Raw genomic sequence first — 21,010 nt, forward strand, 5'->3', positions numbered from 1 at the left:
TTAAAGTGGCTCGATGGTTTTGTTCGGCAGATATCAATTTCCGATAGTACGATACGTAATGATACGATTTAAAGACGAGTGCGATTCGTGGAAGTAGAAGATTAATATCGTTCGATGGCTTAATACTGGTTCTGAGGTCAAGGATTGATCTCTAGGTCAAGATGAAGCTATTGGCAATCATTTATTAATTTTGTGTATTATTGGAATTTACTAAAATATGTTTCAAAATAATATTACAAAATTATTAATAATATTACAAAATTATTAATAATATTACAATTATAATATTAGAATATAGCAATTCAAAGTAATAGAATTATCACGAAAAAAATGAATGATCACATGATAAAATATAATACATTGCCCATAAAAGTTGTGGTTGTCCTCGTAATTATGGGTAGCTTCTCAATTTATCCTCATATTTGAGGATGAATAAATTTCAGCCTTGAGTCCGGCTGAGTATAAGCAAAGGGAACGGAAAATAACTAAAAAAAAAGATTCAATTGATTCACAACCCTGTGAGAGAAAATTTCCATTCTGCATCACGACCTGCACTCTGTACTAATAAATATCCATGTTCCCTTATCGAAGCACTCGATTGATGGCGTATTAACCCTTACAGCGGCAATGACGAGATATCTCGTCTGACTTGATCCGCTTTGTTTTCTGGGATCAGCTACTGCTTTGAAGTTGTTTTTACAGTCAAACATGTTTCCTTTCCCTCCTTCGAAATTTCGACTTGTCAACTGTCAGTGGGCGGAGTCACTTTTTGTTCAAAGTCTGACAGCAGAAGGCGAGAGAGAGAGAATTTCTTACTTTCTGTTCGAGGTAGATTATGCATATGGCATAAATTACAGAAACGATAGATGCCCTTCTTCTTGTTTATTATTATTTTCGGTGAAAGAGAGGGAAGCGTTCATTAGCTCCTAAAAGTCTCTCTTCGGAAAAAATCGATTTTTCTATCACTTTGAGCTGATATTTTTTGGTAATGTTTCCCATGTGAATATGGCTCATTTTAATATGTCCTTCATCTCCATCAAAGTTTTTACGCACAGTTTTGAACGAATCTGTACATCTGTAAATTGAAGGAAAAAATGTAGTCTTCAAATATTTTTACATTAGTACAAGTGCCTTCAATGGGAAAAAAATTATAGTTATCAACTAAATTACTAAATACAATTTTTAAATTTGGCAAAAAATAGTTGATTCGCTTAAAAGCAAATAATTATCACGTATATAATTGTTTTGCGTGTTTCTCTCTTTATGAATAACCGGATGACTACCATGAAAAATATTACGAAAACGTGTTCTTTGTTCTAACTCTGACTGTGTAAACAAAAGGAAGTTCCAGAATTTTTCCTCTACTATAGGTCATTGATTCTGAAGAGAACACGAAGCACTTTGTGATTTATTTATTGTTTTGTGTTTTCGGGAACGATTATCGTCACGTACACGTGTTATATAAAACAAAAAAAAACAAAAAAATAACCAGAAAGAGGTTCTGAAGTATCACTTGAGAGCGTTCATAATCATATCGCATCATTTTATTACACCAAGAAGTAATTTGAGGATTTATTTATCGCTGGTGAGTGTTGAAAAATCATTGGGAGAGTTGAATGAAAAATATGATGCGGGATCTTCTGGCGATAATTACTAGAACCCAGGTTATATCCACTGAAAAAGTGGGAAGATATGCACTTAAAAATATAAAAATATGCATTTCAAAATGCCAAAATATGCACTTAAAAATGTAAAAATATGCTTTTAAAACCCAAAATATGCACTTAATAATGTAAAAATATGCATTAAAACCCCATAATATACAAAAGTACCGAAAATATTTACTAAAAATCCTAAAAAATTAAAATTGCGAAATATGCATCAAAAATGAGAAAATATGCATAAAAAAATCACCATGCAAAAAAAGAGCAGATATGCTTTTAAAATGCATGTTCATTTACAAAAAAATACCCCACGTATGCATATGCTGCACATGTAAATGGCTTATAAATATTTTTATTCTCTCTATCTCTCAGCCATTTTTTATTTCTAATTCTTTGTAACTACTCGGTAACGAAATACCAGAAAAAAGAATTTCAACACTATTTCTATAACAATCTTTTGGCATTTTTCTAGAAATAGCCTTACAATGAAACGGTTGATATTTTAGGAAATACGGTATTATAAACATCTCTATAATTCACTAAATCCTACACTCGGAGAAAAATATCAATGTTATGAAAATATTTATTTTAAAAATTATATTAAAAATTGGTTGAGTTTAAAAATAATTCTTCAATAAACTTATTATAAAACTCTTTCATTTTATACATTTATATGCATTAATTCTATAAAAGGCCAAAATATGCAAATGCATATGTTATGTATATGCAAATGCCTGATGCAGGGCTTCGTTAATTGCACTATTCAGGACAAAATCCAAAAGCATTTTTGCATCGTATTCAGTTCTTGGACTGAACTAGAAAGTTTTCGTAAAAGATACTTTCCAGAGAATCACACAAATCTCAAACTGACTATGAGTCAACTACGCGGAAATGAAATCATGTCACAAGTAATGACAGGAAAAATTTAAAAATTTTAGATAGAAAAATAGAATAGAATGTATATATATATATATATATATATACACTGCTCAAAACAATTAGGGGAGCAAGCAAAAAAGTGAAGAAAACAGTGCGCGACAGCCACGTATTGGCATACAATGGATAGTACACGCGTATCAATGCGCAATACAGAAAAAAGACGTAAAAAAATTTGGAATTAAGCTTTAATTCTTTGAAAATATGGAAAAAACATGAAAAGATGATTTAGGGCAACAATTTGGTTACATGTAAACGATAAAAAAAAGTACTGTTTAGACATGATACATGAGTTGTAATAGGGCGTGTGGTCTCCTCGAACAGCTAAGACTGCTGCACACCTGTTTGCCATGGATGCGATGAGGTTATCGATCAGGCTTTGGGGAATACTGTTCCACTCCTCAAAAAGTGCAATCTGCAAGTCTCGGACAGTAACAGGCGGCCTTGGTCGCGCAGCAATGCGTGGTCCGAGCATGTGGCTGGCCATTCCATACGCTGTATTGTTTCAGCTTCAAGCATGTTCTCCACCAGACGAGCTCTATGCGGTCGGGCATTATCATCCTGGAAAACAAAGGAATCTCCAATGGCTCCAGCGTAAGGGATGACATGAGGTCGCAGTATCTCGTCTGCATACCTTCGGGCCGTCAAAGTGCCATTCCGAATGATATGCAGGTCCGTACGTCCGCCTATGCTGATTCCACCCCATACCATCCAACCAGCTCGTCTGTATTGTGACCTTTCATGAACGAATGCGGGGTTATTTCGAGTGCCCCTGTCCCTCCATACCAGTACACGTCGGGTGTCACACTCCATACTGAATCGGGACTCGTCTGTAAACAGCACTTGGCTCCAATCATGTTGCTCCCGATCTCGATGTTCAACAGCCCATCTTCTTCGGGCCGCACGGTGGCGTGGGGTCAACGGAATGCAGACCATTGGCCTACGTGCATAGAGCCCTTCCTCATGAAGCTAAGTACGTACTGTTTGGCTGGACACCCTTCGTCCTGTTGCCAAGAGCAACCGTCTTTGCAGCTGCGTAGCATTCTCTGTTCTGTTTCGACGGGCTGTTAACCATATATACCGGCCATCAGTTGCTGTAGTGGCGCGTGGCCGACCTTGCCCTGGTCGACGTCTAACATTTCCTGTTTCTTGGAATCGATTCCACAGCCTTGCAACAACACTTCTGGCGACTCCAACAGCGTCCGCGACACTACGTTGTGTTTGCCTGGATTCCAGTCTGCCTATAACACGCCATGCCATGGATTCCGGTAAATCACGTTGTTGAGACATCCTCAAGTCACCTTGTCTCAAAAAACAATACTGCGCAATCGAATTTCACAGTTACGGCAGTAAAACAGACGTTTCTGCAACATCCCTATTTCTGCCCTTATCTCCTTTTTCTGGTTTTTGACGTCATGAACTTTGATTTGCATATGAAGTTTTATTCTTCCGTTTCCTGCTAGGCTTTAAATTATGGGTGATTCATTTTATGTTACTTATCGGTATACATCTTTGCGTAATTTTGTTAAAACCATGTGCTCCCCTAATTGTTTTGAGCAGTGTATATATAGAATTTTAATAGAAAAATTCTTGCCAAAAAAAAAAATATATTCTTCACTGTGTAATACATTTCCAAGATAAATTTGAATATTTTTATTCATCTCTTGGCAAGCACTAAAATATACTGAGGCGGAAATTTTAGACACGTTATATTAAGCCAGTGTTTCCCAAAGTAGCGAATATCGCCCGTGAGGGCGATCGAAAGATCCGGGTGGGGCGGGGGGTGTTGGTAGAAGCTCAGAGTTTTGTAGAGGATCCTACGGGTTGACTACTTGAGTTGGGGGGGGGGCGATGAGAAGAAGAAAGTTTTGAAGAGGGGGGGGGCCCATTTGAACGAAAAGTTTGGGAAACAAGGTATTAAGCAAATGAAGTAGGACGCCCTGAATTCTATTACATGAAAAAAAAAGGTATATTGCCAATATTATAAAAAATGCAGCATACTGTTGCACTTCAATGTATTTATATGATTTATATAAATATGAATATATGGGAAATGTTATTTATTGTTTGCCAACTTACTCTTCTGTCACTGTGGAAAATATATATCTCGTCTAAGCATGGTACTTCCCTACAAAATGCAAGGGTAAAAAATCGATTTTGTTTTTCCTGATACGTGTACCTTTAAGCCATTATGCTGGTAATAGTTATAGAAATTTCATAAACAGTTTTTACACATGTAAAAAATCGAATGTTTAGTTGTTAGAACCATTAATGCCGTAACGTGACCTTCATTTGAAAAATATAAGAAACTCGTGTTTCTTGAGAGCAACACGGCTGAATAAAGGGTTTAAAAAAATTTTGAATTTACATACAATTTCTATTTCATTACCTACGACCGTTTTAATCGTGAAATGTTTTCTCAAGCTTGTGACAGCTATTTAATTATATTAAAAATCAATGATCATATCATTATGAAGCAAAATCTATATTCAAATAAAATACCCTTAACCTCCCTTCAATGCCTATGTTGCCCCCCACATGCCAGATTCACGAATAAGCCAATTTCCACTTTTTGCGTTTATAAGCTGGTTGGATCCCTTATTTTGTTATCTAAAGCCTCGTTTACATGTACAATATTGCCGTAGCAGTGGGAGTTCTGGCACCCGCTTGGCAACTTTTTTCTCTCGTAAGGGACAGTGGAGTAACGAAAGAGGAGAAAAAATATTTGCACCCTCTTCTATATGGATTTTTTTACGGTGCATACTCCCTTTCTCATAATCCTCTACGATTATTTCCTTTTGCGGAGTGAAGAAAACTGGATTTTTCATTTCCCATGTAAACGGTCTTTTGATGGAAACACGTATGTCTAACCGCTATTGAAACGCTTATTATCAAAAATTTTAGGTAAATGACACTAATAGAGTGGCATGGGTAGAGTAAACATCCTAACGTCCTTTCCCATGCTTTGAAAACTGGAAATGTAAGATGGACGACCCTTGTCCAAAAATCTGTTGGTATAAAATACATACATTTTTTAGATTAGGAGTCATTCAAGTATTACGTCATTATCGATGGGGGGGGTTTCCGATTTGCTGACTTTTGATGACAAGGGGGGAGGGGGGGTGGGTAATGCTTACGTCATCGACCACCCTTTATGAAAATATGAGTTAGGATTCAGAGGGGCAGAGCTGATGACGAAATTTTGCTGTCAAGAGGGGGGAGGGGGGTGAGCGTTGTGCTGACTTTTGCTGACAAGGGAGGGGGGGGTCAAAAATGGCTACAAATTTGCTTGCGTAATACTTGAACGGCCTCTTATGAAATTAAAATCATTCTGTGTGTGTGTGGGTGAGTGAAAAAAATAAGCTGAATTCTTGGTAATAGATATTAAATAAGTTTTGGATCGACATGTTATAATCCAATAAAAATTTTAGTGAATGATGAGAATTTTTTTTCTTTGAGGAAAATCAAGTAATTTTCATTTCAGATCGATGGTATTGGTATCAGCAGGCTAAGAGTCAGCTCATGAGGAATTTGAGAGACGACCGAAACTATAACGTGGCCAAGAACCTCATTCTTTTCGTCGGAGATGGAATGGGTTTGACGACTGTGACCACGGCCAGGATACTCGGTGGTCAAAGAAAAGGCCACACGGGTGAAGAGAACGAGCTTGCTTTCGAAAAATTCCAGCATGTCGCTTTGGCGAAAGTAAATTTTCAAATTTAATTCGATTAATTTTACATTAAGCAAAAAACTCTATTTTTTTTTCAGAATTGAGCAAAATATAAAATTTTCAAGCAAAATAGAAAATTTATTCGTGTATCGGAATATCCAATTAGTACTCGATTTGATATAATGGTAAGAAAAAAAAGCAAGTGTATTAAATTTTCATTGGATGTATTTAGCGTCCGAAAAATATTTTATAAATAAAATTTTGAATCTTCGAAGGAAAAACTTCAAAAGATATCTCTTCATAAAATTCAGTTCTGGAGGCTTATATCTCTCAAACCATCATATGTATATCTTTCCCAAGGAAATGAGCAATTTTCCTACGTACCAGTCATTCAGTTGCGTAAGTAATGCATCGATAGGTCGTAAGATAACGTCGCCCAATTAAGAAGGTGGTTCAGACGTCTTTTAAAAACTTATACATGTACATTATCTATCTGAAACGTTTTAATGGAAATACTTGAATCAACGAATCCACTAAGGGTTTGATCAAAAAAAAAAAAAAATTCTCGAAAGATTCGTGACTTCAACAAACGATGTAGTTTTGGTCAATTATTTAGTTCCTGACATGGCCAATAAGAATTTAAATGCGTTTCATATAATAAATCTGAGAAAAATATATGTATATTACTATGTATAAGATATTGCATAAATTTTTAAATAGATGTGTAGACCCAAAATTGCAAAAAGGAACCACGGCTAAACGCGTTTCAGAACTATATGAAGTTCCTTCATCAGTAGCAAAGGAACAATAGTGAAAATACTCCGTATAGCGGGAGTTACTCGCTGTTGTAGACAAATTCAGAGTCGAATTCAAAATTAACCGGCAACAAGAGCAAAGGAGGAGGCGGAAAGAAAAGAAAAATGGCGGAGCCAATTCACGAACGAGATCGTGATGCTGATGGAGAAAAAATAATTAATGTAGGAAAAAGGCTTTCGTAAACATTCGTGTAAATTAGAACCAAATTTCAAAGTTTTCGGCCCCCACCCCGGCCGACGCGAAGTATAGTTTCAACCCCCCTATGCCCCGCCCGCACGAGCGGTGAACACCCTCAAGAACAACGCAACGGCGGGCAAAAAGCTACCCACCCACGCCCTCTCCCCGCCGGGACCGGTCTGCGGAGCCAGACCCACCTTTGGCCTAAGCCGTTCGCAAGGGATCCGGAGAATGCCTGGGCCCCCAATCCCATGACTTCCAAAATGGGAAACCAAGCACTGCTGATCATCCCATCCTCCCCCTCCCCTTTGACGAATCAGTCCCTACACTCCCGAATCCCGATCGTCCCTCCAAAATTACGTGGAAAACATCTCATGTCGTCGGACAGCACCCGGGCGCTCGAGAGGAGAACCCTGCGATCCTCGGCCAGGGCAGTCTCCACCATGGCTGAACCGCCAACCGTACCCATTCGACAATTTCGCCCGTGCTCGACCAATCCGATCGACATCCATCCCTCTGCAATACCCACGTACACCCCTCCACAACTGCACGGAACATGGCAAACCCCGGCCGTTTCCAGTCTGTCCCGTCGATCCCCAGCCGACCCGAGGCACTCACCTTGGCTCCTGGTTAGCTCGAAGATGGCCTTGATGCGAAACCCCTCTCCCCAGGTGCCATCCAACTCCGTCCGCAACTTGAGAAATGCAAGGGAGAAACGCCCCTCCGGTCGCTGGCTCCTCCACCTCCCGCGAAGCGTCCCCCTGGATGCATGGCTCTCACCACATCCCCGCAGAGCATCCATCGGCCCGGAAGGTCCCAATCAGGTGCAAACCCTCCCCATCAAAACGTTCCGGCTCACAGATTCCCCCCAGAGCCCCGACCACAAATTGCCCCAGGGCAGGATGGCGACCAGACTCCCGACGCAGGCATCCGTTCGTGTACCGCATGGCCCAGTCAATTACACCTCCTCGCGACCAGAGCACCCAAAAATGGAAGGGTTCTCGCCCTTCTTTCGGTAATAACGTTTCGGACACAGATTGAAAATAAGGTTCTGGACCGCTCCTCTACGACTAAAATTTGAACTAAATGTTTCTCTTCACCGAAAAAGAAAATCCCCTTCGTGAAAATAAATTTTCGTTAACACCCCATTCAAATATACAAATTCCTTTGATTTTTATGAATTTTCAAACAATTTAAGAATTTACGAGACACCCTGTGTATGAATATAGTGCCATACTTTCTTATAGACATACAACACCGATAGCCAAGTTGGTGATTCTGGGGCATGCGCAACTGCTCTCATGTGTGGCGTGAAAGGAAGATTCGAAACGGTTGGATTGGACGACAGCGGAAGGTTCAACAACTGTCAGAGCAGCTTCGAATCTAGAATCCCTTCATTGGCTGATTGGGCTCAGGCTGAAGGTGAGTACGTGTATATAATATATGGTTGTTTCAAAGAGAATTATCCGATTTAAAATGCTTATATTACGAAAAATATTGAACATAGACACTTTAGATTAATTTTATATTACAAGGCTAATCATTTCTTTTTGCAAACCAAATTAAAGGTGCTCAATATGTCCACCTTGGGAGACAGGGCATGTGTGTCTATACGGTAGTCAAATTCGTCCCAAACTTTTGCGAGCATGTTTGCACCCACTGCTTCCACGGCTGCTGTTATGCGTATCTTCAGTTCGGCTAATGTAGCTGGAAGAGGAGGCACATATACTTAGTCGTTTAAAAATCCCCCACGAGAAGAAATCGCACACTGTGAGGTCAAGCGATCTTGGAGGCCAGTGATTTAACTGAATCGTTAGGTCCCGTACGGCCGATCCATCGTTTAGGAATGCGATTGTTCAAAAATTCTCGAACGTCTAAGCTCCAGTGTGGTGGTGCTCCGTCCTGCTGGAAAATTAAGTCATCCGAATAGGTTTCTAACTTTAGGAAAAGCCAATCTTGACAAACACTGAAGTGGCGGCCGAAGAAAAAGCGTTAGCGCTACCTGTCGGCAACTGCGTGAAACTCGAGATTTTCCTCTTTCTTTCTATACATTATTCGTTCAAAACGAATTAAAAGCTGAGTAGTTATGACTTTTTTAAATCGGATGATTCTTTTTGGAACACCCTGTGCAGTGCGAGTACAGATTATACAGGATGTAAAGTCATGTCATTATGCATGCATCCTTAATCATTTGAACCGTTGATGATAGAAACATATTTTAAGTTAATTTACTGAAATACCAAATTTTATTTTTCACGCATCATGACAGTAAATATTGCGAAATTAATATAAATTAAAATTATAAGCGTTAAATTTGTGAAATGAGGTGTATTTGGTTTAATTTAATTTATCAGTGAAAATAACTCTATTAAAAAAAAATCCTGTTTTTAAATTTAAGAGCATTATTTTAGGTGTATTTTCACTCTTCAAAAAAATTTGCAGGAGCAAAATCGAATTTTGATGTCTTTAATCACGCATCTAGATGCGTTTTGGCGGACGCTAGAGGGTACTAAAAATTTAATTGTCTTATATATGTCTTATATTATGAACCACTAGGATACTCAAGCTTCTACAAACACTGAAACCCAGCTATAACGATATTCGATATAACGATAAATCCCTCTGCAACGATATTTTTTTTCTCAAATTTTGTTTGGAATTGTCTAAAATCTAACTCCCCTCACAAATCACCTTCAATATATTTTGAAATTCCTTTCACCAGTTTTTGTCCTCAATAGGACGAAAAATAATATCAATATTTCGCATCACCTGATCACGGAAAGTGTTAATGAAACTGCCAGTGTTACTTCTTTCGATGTAAAAAGTATTGTACCATAAATTAATTTACTGGATAAAACAACTAACAATTACATTTATCCAACTAAACCATCAAAACTATATATGCTGCGAATAAATTACTTATATAAGGGTGGGCCAAATGAAAACATAACAGTTGTTATAATTTGGCTTATTTTTGTATGAGTGTGGCGAAACTTTGTGTAGAGTTAGAGCTGGTGGTAAGGAAGGCACCCTCTTCTTCGGTATAGGCATGCTCTATGTAGTCGCGCGGAATCATGTGATATGTACTGGCGGTCGGCAGGGCACGTAGTATCGCTTAACACGCAATCGGTTTTTTTCCATCCGTGTGTGTGGAATATTTGTATGCGAGTAAAGAAGAGCAACGTGGTGTAATTTTTTTTTTTTAATGGCAGAAGGAGTTGAGGTCCCCGGAGTGCATCGGCGAGTGGAGGTAGTGTACGGTGAACATGCACTGCCACTTGCTCGTATGCAGGGCTGGCACAAGCGTTTCCGCGAAGGACGGGAATTTGAGAATTATGATACACGACCTTTTCGAAGTCATCTTATCATCACGGTCACTTTTTGAAAGAAGTCGACCAGATAACACTAGTCTACAAAGTTTCTCTGACTTTTTGGGTGTTGGATCTAGATTTGACCTTAAAAATGGAATCAAGTCTAGTTTTCTTTTTTTTGTTATATGGTATTTAATTTTGAATACAAAAATTTCACGTTTATGCTATATATACGTGTGAAATTATACTAGAAATCATGTTTCTATTTTTTGCCATCTAAATGGGGAATGGCAACACTGATTTTATCTCTAATTGCAACCGGATTCTCCGCTTTTTTTTTAAATTTAAAGAGAAACACGCTCTGTACGTTTATGTACAACCCTTTGGTAAAAAAATGGAGGCAAAAGTCGCAGGTAAGTCTCAAATTCCACATTTTTTTTTCTTGTCACATGAAGCTAATCCAATACAACTGCTATATATAGACATGTATTACACGTTGGGGGGTCATTAAAGTATTACGTCACCATCGAGGGGAGGAGGGGGTTTGGCTTTGCTGACTTTTGATGACAAGGCGGGAGGGGGTTTGAAGGTTGCTTACGTCATCGACCACCCCTTTTTCAAGATATGAAATAATCTAAGCTGCTGACGAAATTTTGCTAACGGGGGAGTCAGTGTTTTGCTGACTTTTTCTGACGGGGGGGGGGGGGGTCAAAAATGGCTGAAAATCTGCTTACGTAATACTTGAATGGCCCTTGGCGATTAAAAAAATGGATTCGGCTCCTGCCGGGCCGTCTTGGACATCGAGCTTTGGCCAGGAATCTCATGTTATGAAAAGTTAAAAATTGTTTACCAGTGTAATCAACCCAAACAGACGATGCACAATAAGGGAACATCAGCAAGGCGGTAGGAGCGCCTTTCGGTTCCGTTCATGCTCATCATTACCGAGGAACCCGACTACAGGAAAGTGAGTGCACAGTGGAAACGTTTGTGCTAGTAACGAATAAAACCACATTTCCTTTCTTAACTCGAAAACATTCCGCAACCGCAGATGAAGGAATAGCCGATTGCCTGTTGTGCGATACTGTCGGCTGTCCACCAGCACATATCACGTGATTCCGAGCGTTCACATAGGACTAGTCAATTCCGCAGTAGGACGTGCCTTCCTTACCGCTCTACCTCTACTACTAAAGTTTCGCGACACTCATACAAAAGTAAACAAAATTATGGCAACTGTTCCGTTTTCATTTGATCCATCGTCATACGTAAATGCATTTTATAGTGACATTAACAACGCCAATGTGCAGAAGATATGATGAAAACAGCATAAATTTGGCGGCACCTGATGATACGTGTAATGCTACCTCTCGATATAACGGTGAACCTCTCTAGAACGATATTTGCTCTTGGTCCGTAGAGTATCGTTATACCGAAATTTTTCTGTAACATATTTTTTGAAATAATGAATTTTCTGCTTGCATATGCATTCTATCAAAAATTCAACGAATTTCTTGATGGAACGAAATCAATTCGTTGTATGATTATTAGAAATACATATATAAAAGTCAATGTGAAGATTGAATATACGTATACCTGATCGTTATAATAGTGTGTGTGTGTGTACTCTATTCTTAAAAGGTAAATCTTCGGGGCTGGTGACGACGACGAGAGTGACCCACGCGACGCCTGCAGCCATGTTCGGTCATTCAGCGAGCCGATATTGGGAAAGTGATGACAAGATTCCCGATGACGGACGTCAATTGTGCAAAGATCTCGCCAGACAGCTCATCGAAAACGATCCCGGAAGGAACATGAACGTTAGTTCAACTAATTTGAGTAAATTTATTGGCATTATCACGTGATCTTTCTTTAAAACACTTTTTCAGTTTAAATCGTGCCAATGTGAATATAGAAGGCTGGATATCGATCAATAATCAAACCTTTTCTAAGACAACAAATCTAGATTTACTTCAAATCGATCGAGTTTGCTTCATGCTGCAGGGCGTCCCGTAAAGTCGTTAATATTGTAGTTCGAAAATTCATAAAAGCTGAAGCAATTGGTATTCTCGAATGCACTGCTGTGGTGGTCGAGGGGTCATAGTAAACGACTCACATTGCGAAGTCCCGAGTTTCGAACGCCACAGCGGTGGTCGGGTACATATTCGAACATGAAACTTCCCTCGTAATTTGTAATATAGATGGCAACACTTACAATGCATACAAAACTATAAACGCTGTTAGGTATACACACACACACTTCCGGTACAACTCAGAAGGTGGTAAATTGCCCATGGCGATAGATCCAAGTTATGCTTGGTTTGAGAGAATGAAAGTATTCAAACCCGGTTTGCGAAAAAGTTATTTTCACGAAGAGAGGGGGGGGGGGGGAATTTATTTTGAATCAATTTTTATTCAATCATACTAATGTCCCATGGTATTGTACATTCGTGCAAGATGTTTTTAATGCATTTTTTTTTTGAAAATCTTAAAAAAAGAAGTAGTATAGTGATATGCAAAATATTTTACACTGGCATAGGCAGTGTTAAAGAGTAGAATCAAATATATGTGTAAAAAATTAAAATAAATCAATGGTTAAATGTTATTTTTAATGATATTTCTACTAGAAAGTATAGTTTTTCACCGTGTTAAAAGGTACGTTGCCCCTTAACTCATCATAAATTCAACGACGCATTTTACAAGTACAAAAACAAACTGAAGGGTGCGGTAGCCCTGTCGATAAGATACTCACCTAAAGTACCAAAGGATGTTTAAAGGTGTCGGGAGTTCGATACCCGGTTCGTTCTTGCCAGAATACTTTCTTGACACAGGGGTAGAACAAAAACGGCGACATGACCGCAAAAAAAATTGCTTCCCCGCTTCCCATCTCAAGGCGATATCGAAGCGTTCCCGAAAGTTGGGTGCATCCGGCATTTTATTAAATGAGTTAGCTGAAATACTGCAACCCAATATAAAAGAAATTCCATATATCTGGAAAATTATTATTGATATACTGTATATAGTAAAAGATTATGGTTGTCTTACTCTAGTAATGTATAGCTTCTTGATTGCTCCCAATATGTTTATCGCACTTCTTTTTAAACGTATCAATTGTGTTAGAATTCACGACCCCCGGAGGTAAGCTATTTCATTTATTAAAACTCCGATTAGAGAAAAAACTCCCTGCGACACAGCACCCTGAAATACCGTGGAATTATCCCTTATTGAACGATGCTGGCGTCCCCCTTGTTGAAGCAGATGATTGACGGTTCATTAATAACTCGTGGGAAAATCCTCAACTTCTTTTGGCACATTAAAGAAGCAAAATGATGGGAGAAGATATAATGTGGAATTCCTTGGAAAATTACAAATATACTTTGTGCACACCCGAAGAATAGTTGGTGCTAAAACAGGTTTTTTTTTAACATTACCATCCCCATATGGAAGATTCGTTCACTGAAAAGTTTTGGCGCCAAGAGAGGGGTTGGCGTTATAGCGGTGTTCAACTGTATATTCTTTATATTTCGTTGTGAAGAAATTTGTATATTAAGTTATATAAAAACGAAATAAAAAAAAAAAACTGAAACTCACCTATCCACTTTACTAACTTTAACACAAACCCAAACTGTAAAAGTGTCTGTAATCCTGCTTTTTTTTTATTGCTTAAAAATTGCTAGACAGCAAACTTTACAGCATTTTTAAGTGTTCGTTTTTCTCGGTATAACACAGTACTTCTACAACAAAGACAACTTTAAGGTTTTTTTTAGAGTTTTTCGATGATATGTTAAGGCACTTGTCATATAAATCGGTTTTTATTCGTACCGGTTTTCGCATGTCGATTATTGGGTTCCGTTCACAATCCCGACAGACGAAATCCCGACAGGTCAAAATCCCGACAGGGTCGAAATCCCGACAAGTCAAAATCCCGACACGGTCAGAATCCCGACACTGTCGAATTTAAAAATTCAATTTCGCCGTATAAGCCGCACTTCGCGATTTCTGTCGGGATTTAAATTTCTCGCGGCGAGGAGCGTTGGGGCGACGATGAGAATGATAAATTGCGATCAAATAAATTTTCAAATTTCAATTTAAAAACCGGGACGTCTGGCCACCCTTTATAAAACTAGCAAAAAACTTGTGTTTTGCACTGGATGATCATTTAAGAGGTACGCAGTACATTTACAGATAACTAAAATGACCCGAAGCACATTTACAGATCACTTAAATGAGTCAAAGCACATTTACAGATCACTTGAATGACGCAGAGAACATTTACAGATCAGTGATTGACCATATCAGTGACAGAGTAACTGAATGTACGAGTAATCTAAGTGATAGTGATTGAATAATTTACCGTATGAGTGACCAAGTGAGTGATTGAGTGCATGAGTGGAAGACTGATTGACCATATGAGTGGCGAAAGGATTGACCATATGAGTGCCGAAAGGATTGACCATATGAGTGGCGAAAGGATTGACCATATGAGTGGAAGACTGATTGACCATATCTGTGGCGAAACGATTGACCATATGAGTGGCGAAACGATTGACCGTATGAGTGACCGAGTGACTGACCATATGAGTGATCAAGTAAATGAGTGAGTGGTTGACGGTATGAGTGACCGAGTGACTGACCATGTGAGTGATCAAGTAAATGAGTGAGTGGTTGACGGTATGAGTGACCAAGTAAGTGATCAAGCGAATGACCAAGTGATTGACCGTATGAGTGAACAAGTAAGTAAATGAGAGCGAGTGAGTGATGACATATTTACAGATCACGTGAGTGACCTGGACAAAGTTCCAGAACACTTAGAATACAATTACAAGAAATATTACTCAAATTCCGTCCCGAAATATTATCAAATTTGGAATCCGATTTCACAGAGATGTTGGTATTACTCGAATCCCCCCCCCCCAAACTACATTCATTTAGGGTGTGGGTCATAATCCCGACAGACGAAATCCCGACAAGTCACAATCCCGACAGACGAAATCCCGACAGGTCAAAATCCCGACAGGGTCGAAATCCCGACAAGTCAAAATCCCGACACGGTCAGAATCCCGACAGGTCAAAATCCCGACAAGTCGCAATCCCGACAGGGTCAAATTCCCGACACGGTCAAAATCCCGACACGGTCAAAATCCCGACACGGTCGAATTTAAAAATTCAATTCCGCCGTATAAGCCGCACTTCGCGATTTCTGTCGGGATTTGAATTTCTCGCGGTGAGGGGCGTGGGGGCGCCGGTCAGAATGATGAATTGCGATCAAATAAAATTTTTAAATTTTAATTTTGCCGTATAAGCCGCACTTCGCGATTTCTGTCGGGATTTGACTTTCTCGCGATTAAGGGCGTTGGGGCGACGATGAGAATGATGAATTGCGATCAAATAAAATTTCCAAATTTTAATTTCGCCGTATAAGCCGCACTTCGCGATTTCTGTCGGGATTTCCGTTTGTCGCTGCAAGTGGTTTGTGGCGCATACCATGATCAATGGAGATCAATAATTTGGAAATTCATTTACTTTTCCAACTTGGCGAAAAGCAAAGGATTCAGGGTTGCCTTTTCTGGCATTTATCGATTTTTCTATCCTCCACAAATACTGCTATTCCTTATTATTTTCTTTGAGAATTTTTCGAAATTCTTTCTCGCTCAAGTTTCAAATAGACTTGAAATGTCAAATTATATTGCACAAAGTTAGACCGTATCATGAAGATCTTAATTTAAAATTGTCAAGGTTTTAGAAAGCAATGTAATAGTAGAGAAATATTTTTATTCATATGTATAAAATTACATGTCTTGACAGCTTAATTCACTGATTCATCGCCGAGCCGCAACCACTGAAGGTCAGGCCCGTATCTAGAAATTCCCTTCCTTGGGGGGGGGGGGTGGACAAGGTGGTCAAATAATATATTTGGCCATGTTTTACCTTATTTCAATCATTTTCTCTCATTTCGAAGGGACCGGATCCCCAATTCTCCCCTTCTCACTACGAAGCTATAAACATAAAATTCTGTCAGTAGTTTTATTTTATACTGTTGAGACTCCCAAAAAAATTTCTTAAAATTCTATCTCCAAGTTGGTCTTAAGGCTTTGAAGAGAGTATGCAAATTGTGTGGTAGTGTAGTTGCATACAGGGTGTCCTTTAAGAGTTAGTACGGCCATACGGCCATTGTCTTCTCAACCATCCGTGGTAGAGATGATTTCAGTTTGAAAAAATGCTCAAAAGGCGTTCAAAAATTACCCTGTACCAGTTTTGAGAGTGAAAACACAGTGTGTAACAAAATAAAATAATATAAATTTTTAAAACTTCTAATTATAAAGTGACTGCACCGTATCTCCTGAGACCAACAAAAAAAATCGAAGTTGACAAGTACAATGTTCGCTGAGATATTTGAATTCAAAATTCGAAGGAAAGATGGAAAGGACAGCATAAATTTGGGGAAGGAGCGTTGTCGATTAGTTTTTGCTGTCTTTTCATAACTTTTCTCCAGTTTTCGAATTCAAATTTCTTAGCGAATATTGCACTGAGAAACATGCAATTTTTCTGTTGGCATCAGGAGAGACAATGCAACAACTTTCAAATTGGAAGTTAAAGGACAGGAAATCGAAGAAAAATTTAGATTTTTTTTGTTTTGAGCCACACACACTGTATTTTCCGAGGATGATATCACTTTCCGCTATCCATACGAAGGTTTCAATGGTTGGCTGATGCGAGATGAAGTTAGGAAGGAAAAATTCAGCTGTGCTCTTGCTAGGAATCAAACCCACGTTCTCGAGCTTTCTGGATGAGCCCACTAGACTACAAAGGCAAAGAATATCAATTTTTCCTTGGAACTTGTATGCGATGAACGGTCGGACCTAACTCAGGCCTCTGGAATCACGAAGTGCGGCTAATACGGCGAAATTAAAATTTGAAAATTTATTTGATCGCAATTTATCATTCTCATCGGCGCCCCCACGCCCCTCACCGCGAGAAATTCAAATCCCGAAGCGCGGCTTATACGGCAAAATTAAAATTTGAAAAATTTATTTGATCGCAATTTATCATTCTCATCGTCACCTTAACGCCCCTTGCCGCAAGAAATTCAAATCCCGACAGAAATCGCGAAGTGCGGCTTATACGGCAAAATTAAAATTTGAAAATTTTATTTGATCGCAATTCATCATTCTCATCGTCGCCCCAACGCCCTTAATCGCGAGAAAGTCAAATCCCGACAGAAATCGCGAAGTGCGGCTTATACGGCGGAATTGAATTTTTAAATTCGACCGTGTCGGGATTTTGACCGTGTCGGGAATTTGACCCTGTCGGGATTTCGACTTGTCGGGATTTTGACCCTGTCGGGATTTCGACTTGTCGGGATTTTGACCCTGTCGGGATTCTGACCGTGTCGGGATTTTGACTTGTCGGGATTTCGACCCTGTCGGGATTTCGTCTGTCGGGATTATGACCCACACCCTCGATTATTATGCATACTCACCAATCGTCTTGGTAAGTGTGATAAATTCATCACTTTTATACCGGCGAATATGCATAATATCCATGCATCGTGTGTAAATTTGATAAAAACTTGAAAGTTTATCGCCTTTATCTGTGATTATGCATAATACCCTAGTCCCTTAGTGTAATTGGTGAATTTTATAAATATGAAAAAAAAATTCCGAATGGGTGAACTATGTGTGATGAATATAGTATGAATACCCCGATATAATGATAACTAATTTTACGATCGCACCCAGATCCCGTGCAGAATAATCATGTACTGTGTACCAAAAGAGCGATTTATCATGTTTACCACCACCGTGACGCTTGGGTACCATGCATAATCACCGGTAAAAGTTATAATTCTTTTAGTACTCATTTAATTTGCTAGCGACGCTTGGGTAATAGCATACTCGCCGGTAAATTATTTATTATTTTAGGGAACTTATTGCTTTGAATCTATCAAATTATCAAAATGCTCTGCATTTGTGCATAATAACCGTTATTTATCACATATACTAACCGGTCTGTGAAGAATGGAGAATACCGTTTTCCAAATAACCATCATTTTAACATACGCTAGCATGTTAACAGCCGTCGGTGAATACGGCCGATATCGTGACAAATACATTAGCTGGATATTCATTCCTTCTATACGATTCTATGTAGGAACTTCGACCAATGAGAAGTCCATGACACATTGCAGAAAAATCGCTAGATATAGGAATTATCTTTCGTAGTATGGAGAGTAAACAGCATGTAAATATCGTTCAAAGTCAAGTTTATGTAGGAAACTTCGTTAAATGGAAACTCGACTGTACGTACTGAGCACATTCCAAGATTGAATCATTATTAAGTTGGTTGCATGTCCCTCCACCAAAAAAATTCTTGCAGTAAAATCGGCCCTCAAATTCCCAGATAATTAACCTGGTAAAAACAACCTCTAGATTTACTCGTATATGCGTTCATTTTACGATAAAGACTTTTTTCCCATTATATATAAGATAAAAACCATTATTAATGAAACATACACGAAGCAATCATCATTTCTAGTACATACTGAAGTTAATAAAAGTTATCCAATCAAGTTAATCAGTTCATAAAAACTCATGATCTCCAGAGCTATAATCATAATAGCTCTAATAAAATGCATGCTATATCCCTAAATGAAGTGCAGGATATATATATATTTCCCCTTTATCTCTATAGTTGAGGTTGATACGACTAATAACAGCGTTTGATAGCTCAATTACGTAACTATTTGCTTTTACATGAAGTATATTGTATATTACATGGGTATTTCGCTGGAAATTCGTACCGTGAAAGACGCGAATTTATGCCAAGCGCCCTTTGAAAGTTCGAGAGGAAACATTTCCTCAGTGGAAATATATTAGTAACTTCAAGCTGTATGTTAGGAATAAATCTTTGGAAATTTATGCGGTTTTTTGTAAATTGTGTGTACGAGGAGGTCGTTTTTCGTGCTGGAAATCGCCATTTTTAATAGCCAACATCCGTTACTTTTCTTCTCGCGATAACATTGCTAGCTCAGATGATAAAATCCGAGCAAATCCTACGCGTGTAATAGATCTTCCTTGGAAATCTCTTGGAAGCCGTTGGATAATTACTGGCTTTCCTCCCTCCCTCCTACCGATAATCCCTGGAATCCATCAAGAGACCAACATCGTCTCAAATGAGATCTCTTCGTCAGCTCCCGAAATTCCAGGATTTACTTTGAATTATTTAAATGAGCTTCACAGTCGTATTGTTCAAGTTCTTGTCTACACAAGCAGCTGCAGTTAAATCTCAATCCATCCTCTGTCTTCATGAATGTTTCATTATTTTAGATCCAGAAAATAAGCAACTCAAGCAGCTTCTTTGATATACTAAACGTTTATTCATCAACCCGTTGCTCGGGAGTACAGCAGTGCTCGGTGAAGCATTCAAGAGTGCTTGTGCACGATTCCGATGACGACTTCGTTTATCGTTCCATTCAAGGCTTTAACAAACTGCTGACTTGAGCACGTGTCAATTTTGACATATGTATGCTCTTATGATGGTGATTATGATGAGCATAAGTTGACAAACATACTCATAACATGATCCTCTATCCGATCATATGAACATGGAGCGTAAATCATCACGCGTATTCAGGGATGAGTATCAGGTGAGTATCCTTCAAGTCCTGCTGTAGAAGGCTCAGAATGATTCGAATGCATAAATTTTTGTATAAATGGTACCAGAGAGTGTAGTATGCTCTTATGGTGGTAAGTTAGGCAGGAATCAAGGACGGTCAAATTTTTAGATTCTAGCACCGTTTGTAGCCAGTAGGTAAAGAACATTGTCTCATCATTCGGGAGCACCGCTTATGACCAATTATGTCAAAAGAAGAAGGATAGTATCTCTATATAGAAAGTCTGATACATGCTTAATGTTAAGCCAACAACAGAGTATAAATACCTGAATGTGTCTGTCGCCGGGCACTGTAGCCCAGGCCGATAAGATGCTCGCTTAAAGTACCAAAGGATGTTTAGTGGGTTTAGTGGTGTCGTGAGCTCGATACGTGTAATCGGCAATAAATTGTAGATCCCGGTCTAATTAGTCCTCGTGTGCAGAAAATGACCATGGTGCGACAAAATGACTGAATTCCTGTCGCTTCAGACCTTGCCAGTACGAAATTCGGTGACAACTATCGAAAACTCTCTTGGATACTTAAGTTAGCATAGAAGTGCTCTCGCGAGCACCTGATTAATGTCTGACATAGATGTCACTCACGCCTCAAAAAATGTCGAAGACCCCCCCCCCCCCCCTGCTATCCACAACAGGGATACCACAGATGGTAACCCTGTTGTGTTCTGCTTTTTACCAATCACTTGTGTCTGTAACTATTGAGCAATATTTATGATTGGACTGATATTTTTGTGACGAGAAAAATTGGTGTTCCCTTTCGCATAATCACTGAA

General features: G+C 39.0%; 1 protein-coding gene across 1 annotated transcript in view; it reads left to right on the top strand.

Annotated features, from left to right (window-relative positions):
* LOC149082798 (alkaline phosphatase-like) overlaps window positions 1-21,010 on the top strand; it is a 62,242-nt gene that overhangs the window by 30,616 nt on the left and 10,616 nt on the right. Inside the window, exons 2-4 of the mRNA XM_089235956.1 lie at window positions 6,085-6,305; window positions 8,511-8,685; window positions 12,210-12,388. Of these exons, the coding sequence (XP_089092082.1) occupies window positions 6,085-6,305; window positions 8,511-8,685; window positions 12,210-12,388 (575 nt within the window). The remainder of the gene's footprint in view (window positions 1-6,084; window positions 6,306-8,510; window positions 8,686-12,209; window positions 12,389-21,010) is intronic.

The sequence above is a fragment of the Pholcus phalangioides genome, unplaced genomic scaffold (genome assembly GCF_987345545.1).
Source record: "Pholcus phalangioides strain wild (caught in Gottingen) unplaced genomic scaffold, Ppha-v1.0 ptg000009l_1, whole genome shotgun sequence".
Taxonomy (NCBI): Eukaryota; Metazoa; Arthropoda; class Arachnida; order Araneae; family Pholcidae; genus Pholcus; species Pholcus phalangioides.